We start from the raw sequence: 14,379 nt of genomic DNA, 5'->3' as shown, positions 1-14,379 counted from the left end.
TTGGTTGAGGCACCTGTGTTAGTTTCTCTTTAAGAATTTACTGCTAGGATCCTCATTGGAATCTGACAGTCACCTTTGCAAATATATGTATGAACATTTACAGTCATGTGTATAAGTAGTTCCTAAGCCAGTGATTCTGAAACCTTGCCACTCATCAGAATCACCTGAGGAATTTTCTTCAAACCGTGGTTCTTATGTTCTAATTGTACAGGTAGTTTTTAATAAGTCTATGTAGGAGCCAGGAGTATATATTTTTCAAAATATGTATTGGGTACTTGTGATATGCAGTTACAGTAGAGAACCATAGCTCTTTGACTAAGAAAGTTTAATAGTCAAAATACAGGAATGAATTGTCCTCTATTCTTTAGGGAGATTCTGGATTAGACCACACAGAGTAGTCAAGAGCTTGGAGATTGAGTTCCAGTCTCCTTGTAGCCACTTCCTAGCTGTTGGCTTTTGACAGACTGTCCAATCTTTCAGAGCTTCAGTTTCTTTATAAGATAGAACTGTAGGATTACTGTGAGGATTTATGTAAAGCCTTAGCACAGTATCTGTACTACACCACACAAAAGATGATGACCAGGTTAATTCTGATATACACATATGCCATTGGATTAGTCTGGATACAGATGTCATCTTCTCCAGCCAGTTCTTGAAACCTGGTTTCCTGGCCCCTCAGCTAAGTGAAGGAAGCAAGGGGACTATTGATTGGTAGGCGCTTGCTCGTCAGGCTCAGATGCTGCGCCACACACTTCCAGCAGGGGCCGCTCAAGCTACCTAAGTTCAGCAGCAAAGTGGGCGACGCCCCGCGCCTGCTCACTTGGAGCTGAGGGTGCCTCTGAAGTCTTCTTACCCCAGCTGCTGCTGCCCTCCCTGGTGGCTGCCTCAAACAAATCCTCTGTGGCTGGGTACGGCTTTGCAGACAAATATCTTAACGCCTTTGTGGGTTCTGCTTTGCACTGCTTTTTACGTGGGCAAATCTGGAGCGGCAAGTATTTGCAGCTCTACTGCTCTACTTCCTGAGAGGTAGGAGGAGGCTGAGGCCAGCGTAGAGTTCGGCCTGACTTGGGTCGGGCAGACACCATCTTACCCGGATGTTGCGATGGCTGATCGGGGGAAGCCGAGAACCTCAGGGACTGGCAGAGGTAAACCCCTGGGTGGAGCCTGCCTGCCCCTGCTGAAGCTTCTGTCTGAGATGGGAACCCAAGGCTAGACAATGGAGGCTGTGTCGGAGGCGGGGCCTATGTGTTGTTGCGGGTGAGGGGGCGGGGGCGGCGCTCTTTCTGCTGCTAATTTGTGCTTGATTCTCCTAAGACCCTGTGTGTTAAATGCAGTAGCTCTGTTCCAAGAAATGAGGAAAATGAAGCTGATGTGGTTCAACAGCCGCTCGAGGAAGTACTCAGCTAGTCTTCTCCCTAGTTAAACCAGTCTCATTTCACTTTTTAAAAAGTATCTGACTGACTACAATAGAATCAAGTGGTGACTGCAACTTTATACTTTTGATTTATTTGAATTGGTATCACTTCCCCAAAGCATCTGATGCTTGCTCAGGACATATAAAGTTGATTTGATTTTTTTATCCAAGAACCAAAAAATATATAATTATTTAAAAATATATCTCTTCAAAGTCAAGAAAATTATCTAATTGCTATTTTTGATTCATTAGTCACGATTTCTTCATGGGCCTGAATGATCGAATAGACTGTAATGAGATTTATATATGAAATGTTGCGAATAAAATAGTTTTGCAACCTTAAAACTACTGAGGTTTGGAATTTAATTCATATGCCACCCATGAATAGAATTTGTGTTGAATTCCCTTTTATTTATCATAAAAAATACTTGTTTTGACTGTTAAAAATATAAAAGTTGGATTGTTGTGAGTCAACAAATTCTCAGTCTGCCTCACATCTTTGTGGTTAAGGCTTATTCTCTATTTTTTTAAAAAAGTATTTCTTATTTAAAGTTAGGTGTATTTTAGAGAGACTGAAATCCTAAAGATTATGGAGGGATTGTGGCAAGTTGAGTAGTCCATATAGGATGTATATATGACAATTCTGTACAATCCTCGTTATTGGATGAATCAGGGACTTTTATTGACTAGTTTTGCCATATCTGACATGCTTTTATTTAGGGAAAGTAGTATATAGTTTTCATATTTCTCACTTTTGATTTTCATTGCTAGAAGGGGCATGGGATAAATAAAAAATTACTGACTGGGGGTGAATTTTTTGGAAAACATTTACATGAAGAAATGTACAACTTAACATGCATAAAAGTACAATATTTCACTTTCATAGCTGCTGTGAATTTGTTCATTATCAGAACCAATGATTTGCCTTGATTTATGCAAGAACTTTGAATCTAGGCTTCTAGGCCCAGCAGTGTTTCTCTGCTGGGATAATTTTACACCTTAGGGGACATTTGGCAATGTCTGGAAACATTGTCGATTGTCACAATTTGGGGTGGGGGCGAATTCCTATTGGCATATCATGTGTAGAAATCAGGGATGCTGCTGAACACGGTGGTGAACAGGACAGCCCTGAACAACAAAGAATTACCTAGTCCAAATGCCAATAGTGTCAAGTTTGAAAAACTGCAGTTTAGAGGTTAAGAACAGTGGTTTTATGAACTAGTACAGGGTTTGACTATAGAAATGGGGTTAATAAGACTTACCTTACAGAGTTACTGAGTTATATGCCATGTTTGCTTTGCACAGTATTTGACATGTGGACTGCCACCTAATACTCTGCAAATGTTGGCAATTATCTTTATTAATATTATTTTTCACAGTTGTATTCATTGACTCTTAATGATTTCATTCCTTCTTTATTCATTCAGCAAGCATATATAATGAGTGCCCATAATGGATTAGGCACTATTTTAGTCTGTTTTCTGTTTTATCCCTTTGACCTGCAGTTTTGTTTCTGCCAAGTTCCAATTGAGAAACACTGATGTGAAAATATTGAGTAGGATTGGCCCATTAATTGCCACAAAATAAAATTCACTCTTTTTGTAAATTTAATGTGACTTGAAAATACTAAAGTTTATGTTGTGGATTTGTGTTTTGTGTTAAAGAAAAATGTTTTGTGTTAAATTGGCAGTCAGTTGATATTAGGGGAAACAGTACAGGGTGGGGCAAAAGTCGGTTTACAGTTGTGAGTATATTAAACAATTTATTCTTACAGTATTACTTATTGTTGTATTATTTTCTGTATAAAAAACTGTAAACCGACTTTTGCCCCACTCTGTACATAGTATTAGAACATGATACAGCTTTTTAAGTTTTGTATTCTTAGGTGCAGTTTTATTCCAATATACCTTTTATCATAAATCATTTTATTTCTTTCTCTTTTGTTTTGGCTCCCCACCCCCAATACAAGAAATCTCCTTTACAGACGATAGGTGAAGAACAAACCCAGAACCCCTACACTGAACTGCTTGTACTGAAAACTCATCATGATATTGTACGATTCCTGGTACAGTTAGATGACTACAGGTAAGAAACTCCAGTTGTCCAATTGACTCGTTTAGAAAGTTGTTAGGAATTTTATATTAAAAACAACTTCAAATTAATCCATTTCTTTTAAAAATTAAAAACTGATCATTAGCAACACTTAGTAGAAATTGACCTCTGAATCTTGATGAAATATGTATTGGAGGTCTTTTTTGCTCAGAAGTTCAGAAGTCAAGGTGTCATATCTGGTGATTTGATGCTTATTTTTGTTTCAGGGTTTGTTTATTTTTATGGATCAGAAATTTTTTTTTAGGTTAGGAGAAGTGTATGACTTTAAAATTTGGGTGGGGTTATAACTGTATGTTAAGGTAAACCTAAGTTTGACAAACAGATATGGGAAATGTTTAAATACCAGTTACCTAAGGAATGTGCTATTTTTAGTGGAAGATGAGGTATTTAATCTGAATTTTTTTTATTGATATAGTCCCTTTAAAATAAAGTCCCTTTATTGATTCTGTTCCCTTTGCTAAATAATACTCAGCAAAGGGAACAGAATCAGTAATATTATAATAACTATTTATGATGACAGATAGTATTACAGTTATTGTGGTCACTTTGTAAGATATATAAATGTCACTGTATCATACACCTAAAACTAATATAAAATTGTATGTCAATAATAATTTTAAAAAATTGAAAAATTAAAAAAATAAAATTTATATTATTGTATACTACTTTGATAATGTGTAATATTGTGTTGAGTATATTTGCAAATAGAGATGAATGTGTGTATATCTTAGGATTATAGATTTAGCTTGTTACTGATCTGTATGTCTCTCTATTAAACCCTTATTTAATTATATGCTTATCCTTTGGAACATGTATCACAATGACAAACAATTAATTGTGTAACTATTTAGTATTTAGCTTCCCCTCTAAAATGTAAACTTCATGAGAGTGGGGACCATGTTTTTCTTGTTCACTACATATCCTTAGTATGGGGCACAGTGCCTTATATGTAGCAGGTAATTAATAGATAATTGTTAAATGAATTAACAAGTTCCCAGACTATTAAGTGTGCATGTTGCTGGCCATATTAACTCCCTAACTCCACTTCAGTTTTCCCTATCAATTCTTCCACTTGTCTCTTTTGCCTTTCATACTGTTTTTTTTTTCTTTCTTTTCATTTTTGAGTCTATGGGGACTGCTACTGTTATTATTGCTAATTCTATCACTTCTGTTGTCTATTAACCAGTCTTCTCTCTGCTCTTCTATGTCTTTGTATTTAGTTGCTTTTCCCATGTGCAGTGCAATTCTGACACTACCTGGAGTTAGGTCAGAGTTTACAGATAAAAGCTCAATCCTGCACAACACTCCCCTCGCTTCAGTCACCGGCTGCAATCTCCAGGGTTTCCAGGCCACCCACACTTATGACCAACTGTCTACACATTCTCATGTCCCGTTAGGTTTGATAATTTGCTCGAATGACTGACAGAACTCAGGAAAGCACTATACTTAGGATTACAGTTTTATTATAAAGGATTCAGTTAGGACCGGCCAAAAAAGAAGCCCATAGGGCAAGGTCTGAGAGAGTCCTAAATGTAAACTCTATCTCCTCAGGATCCATCACCCTTCAGGACATCAGTGTGTATCATCAGTGAGAAACCTCACTCAAACTTTGAGTGTCTGGAGTTTTGGGGGGGGTTTCTTTTTTATAAAACTGTCCTTTTTAAATTTTTATTTTAAAAAATTTCTTAGAAGTCTATATTATCTTGTTTTTTAAAGTATATTTTATTGGTTATTCTATTACTGTTGTCCCAATTTTTCCCTTTGCCCAACTCCACTTGATACCCACATTCCCTCCAGCAATCCCCACCCCTTAGTTTTCTGTCCATGGGTCGTGCATATAATTTTTTTCACTTCTCCATTTCCTGTACAATTCTAAACACCCCCCTGTCTATTTTATACCTACAAATTATGCTTCTTATTCCCTGTACCTTTTCTCCCTTACCCCATCAAATGGTAACGGTCCAAATGATCTCCATGTCTACGATTCTGATCCTGTTCCAGCTGTTTTCTTTGTTTGTTTTTGTTTTTATTTTTTAGATTCAGTTGTTGATAGTTGGGAATTTGTTGTCATTTTAATGTTCATAGTTTTGATCTTCTTTTTCTTAGGTAAGTCCCTTTAACATTTCATATAATAAGGGCTTAGTTATGATGAACTCTTTTATCTTTACCGTGTCTGGGAAGCTCTATCTGCCCTTCTGTTCTAAATGATAGCTTTGCTGGATAGAGTAATCTAGTTTGTAGGTCCTTGTTTTTCATCCCTTTGAATACTTCTTGCTAGTCCCTTCTACCCTGCAAAGTTTCTTTTGAGAAATCAGCTGATACTCTATGGTAACTCCTTTGTAGGTAACTCTCTCCTTTTTTTCTTGCTGCTTTTAAGATTCTCTCTTTATCTTTAACCTTTAGCATTTTAATTATGATGTGTCTTGGTGTGGTCCTCTTTGGGTCCAACTTGTTTGGGACTCCTGTGCTTCCTGGATTTGCATGCCTATTTCCTTCACCAAATTAGGGAAATTTTCTTTCATTATTTTTTCAAATAACTTTCCAATTTTTTGCTCTTCCCCTTCTCCTTCTGATATCCCGATGATTGGATATTGGCACATTTGGAGATGTCCCAGAGCCTTCTTATTATCTCCTCATTGTTTGAATTCTTATTTCTTCATTCTGTTCTGGTTGACTGTTTATTTCTTCCTTATGTTCCAAATCATTGATTTGAACCCTGGCTTCCGTCCCTTCACTGTTGGTTCCTTGTGGGTTTTTCTTTATTTCACTTAGTGTAGCCTTCATTTCTTCCCTTATGCTTTTGCCGTACTCATTGACTTCTCTGAGCATCCTTATCTCCAGTATTTTGAACTCTGCATCTGATAGGTTGGCTATCTCCATTTTGTTTAGTTCTTTTTCTGGGGCTCTGTTCTCTTAGCTCATTTAAGCCATATTTCTTTGTCTCCTTAATTTGGCAGCCTCCCTGTGTTTGTTTCTGTGTGTTAAGTAGAGCTGCTTTGACTCCCTGTAAAAAGTACCTGTAAATTGTGTGGAGTGGAGCCTTAGGTAATTGCCAGAGTAAGGCAACCCTTTTCACCACTTTGTGGCTCTGTATGTTGGGGAGGGATCAGAGAGAGGACAATGCCACTGCCTGTCTACTGGAGGCTTTCTCAGCATTCTTCCCATTTTCAGTCTCTTCACCTACTTCCTGTATGCTACCTACTCCCTTCTAGCTATTTGCCCTGGTGGTGGTTCCCAGAGTAGGTGGGTTTGCGTATGGGCCATGTAGGCCCTTTAAACGGACTCTCCTGAGAGACTGGCAGTTTCTTCCACCACCATTAGATTTTACAGCAAGAAGTGGTGAGGCTTTATTTCCCTGGCACTGGAACCCTGGGCTTTGTGGTCTTGCCTGGGACTGGGATTGTTTGCTCCCCAGGTATCCCTCCTGATTTTTATCCACTACACATGAATGTGGGACAGCCTATTCTGTCAGCCTCTGCTGCCGCCCCCTCACTGCTGCCATTCCATGTCCTCTCTGCCCTGGCTCCCCGTTTCTGCCCCTCCTATCAGTCTAGAGGATTATGGCTTCTTTAAATCCTTAGTTGTCAGACTTTTATACAGTTCTATTTTCTGGCAGTTCTGGGTGTTTTTTGTTTTGAGGTTAGTTGTGACCCTTCTTATGGTTGAGCAAGGAGGCGAAGCATGTCAGCCTATGCCTCCATCTTGACTGGAAGTGTTTTATTGGGGTTTCATACATAGGAATGAGTAAATCATTCGCCATGTGGTTAAACTCAATTTCTAGCTTCCCTCCCTTCCCCAGTTTGGAGATCAGACTGATAGTCATAGCTCAAAGCCCCAACCCCCTGATTACATGGTTCATATTTCCCAGATGGTCAGCCCCCATCCTTAAACTGTCTAGAGACCCACCCTGAGTCATCTTATTAGCATAAATTCAGGTGAGGTCTGAGGTGCCCCACTTCCTGCTAGAAACTAGAGACAAAGTCCAGCCAAATTATTATACAACAAAATGCTCATCTTTTGCTTGAAAAGAGTCACCTCATATATTACCAGCCTATCAATATTCCGTTGTGATATAAGCCAAACAAATCATAGCTTGTTAACCAAAGTATAATAATCTTCAGCCTTTTTGGTAATGCTCATTGTTGGTAGGTCCTAAGAGATTCTATATTTATTTAGTCAGATCTTTGAAACTAAACATTTCTAGGAAGATAGGATTTTGAATAAAGTTTTCTTGCACCATAGTTTACCATAGTAAATTTCTAGGTTGGTAAAGAAAACATCCCAAATAATTTGTTAGACCATAATCACTAATATTTGGACCTTAAGGAATCCTCAAATCATTTTGTCTAAAAGTTAAGTAAAAAATACAGAGTATACTTTCAGAGTGTGGTCTTTGAATTTTTATGTAGATGAGCTGTTAAGATTTCATGTTCATCGCTCCATGCCCTCTCAAATGTCCTCTTGGCTAGTCTTGTTACCTAGCTAGAAGAGCACTCTCCTGGAAAGACCATCTTATAGAATAAAGATCATTGCCCTAATGCTGGTATTTGATTACACTTTCCCCACAGCAGTGCTTATGTATACGTCACTTGTTCAATGATACAATACAAGTTCTGTGAACAGTAAAAAGCTGTAGATGGTTATATCGGTTATCGATTGCTCTGTCAAATATCAACCCAAACTTAGTTGTTTTAAATAACCACTGTATATTTAGCTCACTATTTTTCAGGATGGCAATTTGGATTAGGCTCAGCTGGGTAGGTTTTTTTCATCTATACCAGGGTCAGTTCTTGCTTCAGTTCACTTACGCATCTGTGGTCAAGAGGCAGATTGGTTGGAGCTGGCTGATTCATAATGGTCTCCACTGGGATGACTGGGGTCTCTCTCCATGTGCTTGCTCAAGTGCTTGTTCACACAGTGATCATGGAGTTCTAGTACCAGCAACAGGGCAAGCCCCAGTGTAAAACTTTGCAAGTCTCTGTTTGTATCACATTTGGTGCTTTTTCATTGTCTAAAGCTAGTCAGGAACTGGCACAAATTCAGTAAGTGGAAAAATAAACTGTACCTCTTGATGGGAAAAGCAACTAGGATTTTTTGCAAATAGTGACAATTGGGAGGGAAAACAATTTGTGGCCATGTTTTCTATTTAACACAGTGAATCTAAATGTCTAGAATAAATGAAAAAACCTACTTTTTGGCTTTTGCAATAAAGTGAAGGTATTACTGCATGAACTACATTTAATTCTTTGTACTCAAGTCATTACTATGTCAAAATTTCCCTATAAGTAAGTTTTTCAATCATATATAGACCTTGAGAACTTTCAATCTGTGTTTTGTTAAAAAAAATTATGTAGTGAACTAAAAAATTAGTCATAATGGATAAGAAAGACAAAAAATATATAAACTATATAAATGTTTATTACAAATGGAATTAAAAGCTCAAAATTTTCATTCTCATTTTAACAGTTTAGTTCAGAATTATCTTTAACATTGCTTATATACATTATTTATGTATTGCTAAATTACCAAAATACCTTAAATAAGTATTATATTGTTATAATTTGTATGTTTTTATTTAGTTTTTATAGACATTGCATTCTAGTGTTTTGGTCAGCTGTTGTAATCCATGTTTCACGCTTCAGGTCTTTAGATAATATCAGTTTATTGAGAATTTTGCAGAAGGATTTTCTTGTTTTTTCGGTAGCTCAGCTAAAATCAGTGAGTGGAAAATTTTCTCAGATTGGTTTTTGAAGATACCAAATAAATCCTGTATAACCTAACAGACAGCTGCCTTTTCTTTTCTTTAGTATTTTTTTGAACATGAAGTGAGGGTCATATTGATTGGGAGATCACTGAAGAAGGCCAAGACTCAGCAGGAGTCTTCCAAAAAGTGAACTGTGCTAAAATTGCATGTAATACGCTAGCATTTGACACATTAAACTAAACCGAGTTTATAGCACATTTTAAGAAGAGTTTTCTTTGTTGCTCATTTGACCATTCCTTGCTACTCCAGGAAACAGACAAGGTTATGTAGGATGGTGATCATGACTGGAAAAGAATTTAGGTGACCCATGAAATGCCAGACTGGAGAGCATAATATGCTCCCGGAATGGCTGGTGAAGCTGTATGTTCACAAGAAACTAAACGAACTCAGTATGGTTTGATAGTTCACTAAACAAATAATATGTTACATATCTAAAGAAATACTCTTAAGCTAAGAATAACTTTCTCATGAACATTCGGAGAAAAATTGATAGTCAAGATGATTTAGATCCTCCTAATGCCTGGATTCAATAGGAAGCAGAAAATAAAGTGGAGTTACACATGCAAAAAAGTTTATTACAGAGAAAGCACCAATGAAAGGAAAAGGGAGGAAGCAGGATTGCACAAGGGCAATTATCTCAGACTATGACGCAGATCTGACCAAGTCTCTGAAAATGTAATTGGGAGCTCTGGAGGAAAGAATGCCTTTAGAGGAGTCGTGCATGGGGTAGAAATAATGAATACTTTTTGTCCTGCCTTGCTTAGTCATTGGCTAAGGATCATCTAAGAATGTGCTGTGGCTTCCACCACCTTGCTTATTCCCAATGCCTGGGGTGCCAACTGAGATAGTGATGATCTTGGCCTGAAAGTGGAAATGTACCCTGAAGGCAATAGCTGGAGGCTTCATTCCTCACATCTGGGCAGCTTGTCCTCTCTCAAAGAGGTATCTGCAAGTTAAGATCTATACTGCCTTCCCTATACAAACTGTATCTTGGGATCTGTAATAATTGATGGGAGGAAATTTCTCTTTATAGAAAAATTCAAACTAGGAAGAATCATAGAATTGGAATACTATAATTTTGCAATCTCTAGTAGAGTAACAAATTAGGCAATGGCTATTAACATTACACACACACACACACACACACGACTGCTGGAAATTGTATTTCCTGGCGGAGTATACAAAGTGGCTTTATGAAGTAGCCTTACTAAAAAGTAAATTTTAATCTGATTAAATCTCTTAATTTACCAGAAATACAGGGGACAAAAGTACATGATAAATGGCAACACTGGAAGGTAGCAAGCAAGAGAATTCTACAAAACAAACTCTTGCCCTCACTGATGTAGCTCAGTGGATTGAGAGCTGGCCTGCAAACCAAAGGGTCACTGGATCGATTCTCGGTCAGGGCACATGCATGGGTTGTGGGCCAGGTCCCCAGTGGGGGGTGCCCAAGAGGTGACCACACATTGATGTTTCCCTCCCTCTCTTTCTCCTTTCCTTCCTCTTTCTCTAAAAATAAATAAATAAAATCTTTTTTTTTTTTTAAAAAAACTCTTAATTTCAAGGAAAAAATAGGAAAAAGGAATTAGTTAAAGAGACATTAAAGGTATGCCAGCCAATTGTAATGTATGAACCTTATTTAGATCCTGCTTCTAATTAACTTAAAAAACTGTGAGACAATCAGGGAGATTTGATCATTGACTGGCTATGTGATGTCATTAAGGAATTAAATGTTGTTAACTTTAGTTGTGATGTAAAAGAGTCCTAAGAGATACATACTGAAATAGTTACTGATGAAGTGAAATTGGGATTTGTTTCAAGATAATGTGTGGAGGTGGGATTGGGTGTCATATGTACCAAACAATGCTGGCCATTAGTTGATCGTTATTGAAGACAGGTGATGACTACCTGAAGATTTTTGTTATACTGTTTCCACTTTTATAAATATTTAAATTCTCCATGATGTAAAAAAGATATATATTTGTTATAGAGGGAATAAAAATACCTATTCAAAAGATATTTTTGTTTCAGTATAAAACTTTTTCTTAGCTATTATTAGATGCAGAAATCACATAGATGGACATAAAGTTGATATGGCAAAAAACTGGGTTAAAGGATGTGGCATTGGATACAACCATGGTGGGTTTCTTAATATATCACCCTGAGTTAGATAGACTTGTGCCCTGAATCACTGGTACAACTGGACATCTGCAAGCCCACTCAAATGTGGGCTTACCTCAAAAACAAGAGCAAAGCAGAATGTTCTCTCTCTGAACAGAAAAATCCTCAGAAAAAATCCAGAAGAATTGAACTGAGCATGTCCAATTCATTCTCTCAAACTCATTTACTAGATCAGTGGGGAGAGGGAGAGGCCAGGGATGCTTCTCTAGTAGTAGCTCTTTCACAGAAACTTGAGCTTAGGATAATGGAGAGTCCCCCTAATAGAGGTCACAGGGATTGTTTGGTATATTCTAATACTTGTAAACTTGATGTGTAGTTTAGCTTTCTATTTGTGATCTGGGGCATGAGAGAATTTACCAAAGGTTTTACCTTCGCAAATGACCATGGGAACTATGAAATCTTCCCACCTCCATTCTTTTTGTGACCTGAAAAAGGACTTTAAGCATTCAGATTTTAGAGTTTTGTGTGTGTGTGTATCCTTTTTTAAGGGGAAAAATTTTAATGTTCAAGTAGATCTAATGAAAGAATCAGTGCCAGTGTCTATGACTTCTGTAAATGCTTTGAAATTCCCTTTAACTTCTATTAAAAGTCTCTATATACTTCTCTGATTTTCTTCAAGTAGTTCTAACATACAAGATATGTAAAAATCTAATTAGGTGAAAACTTTGTTATTTTTCATTTTTATTTGGTTTCTGGTACTGTAGAAGCACTTTTCAACTTCATTATAAAAATATATATACTGTTTTAGCTGCATCATGGATGAGAAAATACTTGTGGATTAGGTGGGAAGTTAGTTAACCATAGGGATTTTTTTGTATTGTCAATAACGTTCTATTTTTATTTTTCTAGTGCTTTATGGTTATGTGGATATTGAATACAGGGGGAATTTATGTTCGGGTTGATGGGTTATACTTTTTAGTATGTCCTTGAAGATTATATTTGAATTTGTAGCACCTTTGACTTAATTGAATTAAATTCACATGAATAAAAGCTGTTAAATACACACTTAGGTAATGGACATAGGAATTACTTCTGGAAATATTTTATTTTATACAAATATTTGCAAAGCTTTGGCTGTTTTTTTAGTCCTCAGTTAGTAAGAATGAGAGTACTTTCTCTATGTTCAAATGGAAGGTGTTTAAAGGGAATGATTTTTCTTTTAAAAAAAATGTTTTAAAATATATTTTACTGAAATGCCATTACAGTTGTCTGATCCCCCCCTTTATTCCCCTCCGCCCTGCATACCCCTTCCCACCCCATTCCCCCCTTTAGTTCATGTCCATGGGTCATATATATAAGTTGGTTGGCTTCTACCTTTCTTACACTATTCTTAACCTCCCCCTGTCTATCTTCTACCTGTCATTTATGTTACTTATTTTCTGTACCTTTTCCCCCCTTTCCCCCCACCCATTTCCCCACAGATAACCCTTCATGTGATCTCCATTTCTATGATTCTGTTCCTGTTCTAGTTGTTTGCTTAGTTTGTTTTTGTTTTAGGTTCCATTGTTAATAACTGTGAGTTTGTCATTTTACTGTTCATATTTTTTATCTTCTTTTTCTAAGTCCCTTTAACATTTCATATAATAAAAGCTTGGTGATGATGAACTCTTTTAACTTGACCTTATCTGGGAAGCACTTCATCTGCCCTTCCATTCTAAATGAAAGCTTTGCTGGATAGAGTCATCTAGGATGTAGGTCCTTGCTTTTCATGATTTTGAATACTTCTTTCCAGCCCCTTCTTGCCTGCATGGTTTCTTTTGAGAAATCAGCTGACAGTCTTAAGGGCACTCTTTTGTAGGTAACTATCTCCTTTTCTCTTGCTGTTTTTAAGATTCTCTCCTTATCTTTAATCTTGGCTAATGTAATTATGATGTGCCTTGGTGTGTTCCTCCTTGGGTCCAAGTTCTTTGGGATTCTCTGAGCTTCCTGGACTTCCTGGAAGTCTGTTTCATTTGCCACATTGGGGAAGTTCTCCTTCATTATGTTTTCAAATAAGTTTTCCATTTCTTGCTCTTCTTCTCCTTCTGGCATCCCTATGATTTGGATGTTGGAACATTTAAAGATGTCCAGGAGGTTCCTAAGCCTCTCCTCATTTTTTTGATTTCTTGTTTCTTCATTCTGTTCTGGTCGAATGTTTCTTTCTTCTTCCTGGTCCACACCATTGATTTGAGTCCCAGTTTCCTTCCCATCACTTTTGGTTCCCTGTACATTTTCCTTCATTTCACTTAGCATAGCCTTCATTTTTTCATAGAATTCACAACCATATTCAACCAGTTCTGTGAGCATCCTGATTACCAGTGTTTTGAACTGTGCATCTGATAGGTTGGCTATCTCTTTGTTGCTTAGTTGTATTTTTTCTGGAACTTTGCTCCACACACCTGTTACATAGTAAGGGGTAGAGCCTTAGGTATTCACCAGGGCGGGGCAACCCAGTCTGCATTGTGATGCTGTATGTGGGAGAGTGGTCCAAAGGGGAACAGTGCTGCTTGCTCCACTCTCTGCTGGTGTTCAGTCACATCTCCTGCTACCTGCAATCAAATTGGGCCCTTCTGGTGCTAATTCCTGGGTGGGTGGGTTTTCTGTACATTCTAGGACCCTGTGGGTCTCTCCAGCAAACTCTCCTGTGAGGCTGGGCATTTCTCCTGCTGCTGCTTCAACCCCCACGGGTGTTTTCAATCAGAGGTTTGAGGCTTTATTTCCGTACTGGAACTCTGGTTTGCGCTTGTGTCTCGCTCCCCAGTTGTTTCTCCTGGTTTATCTGCATGCAAATGTGGAACTGCCAGCTCTGCAATCCACGGCCTTACCTGGTCCACCAGCTGCTACCTTGCCTTGAATTCTCTCCACCCGGCTGCCCTACTCTGCCCCTCCTACCTTTCTGGATGAATGTTTCTTGTTTAACTCCTTGGTT

General features: G+C 37.7%; 1 protein-coding gene across 2 annotated transcripts in view; it reads left to right on the top strand.

Annotated features, from left to right (window-relative positions):
• Positions 1 to 805: 805 nt before the first annotated feature.
• WDR41 (WD repeat domain 41) overlaps positions 806 to 14,379 on the top strand; it is a 54,041-nt gene continuing 40,467 nt past the window's right edge. For both annotated transcript variants that reach the window (XM_036020448.1, XM_028524030.2), the window contains exons 1-2: positions 806 to 1,145; positions 3,384 to 3,499. In XM_036020448.1, coding sequence (XP_035876341.1) covers positions 1,095 to 1,145; positions 3,384 to 3,499 — 167 coding nt within the window. In that variant the 5' untranslated portion in view covers positions 806 to 1,094. The remainder of the gene's footprint in view (positions 1,146 to 3,383; positions 3,500 to 14,379) is intronic.

Source organism: Phyllostomus discolor, chromosome 3 (genome assembly GCF_004126475.2).
Source record: "Phyllostomus discolor isolate MPI-MPIP mPhyDis1 chromosome 3, mPhyDis1.pri.v3, whole genome shotgun sequence".
Classification (NCBI taxonomy): Eukaryota; Metazoa; Chordata; class Mammalia; order Chiroptera; family Phyllostomidae; genus Phyllostomus; species Phyllostomus discolor.
Note: the sequence above shows the minus strand (reverse complement) of the source record. Positions and strands in the feature narration are given on the sequence as shown.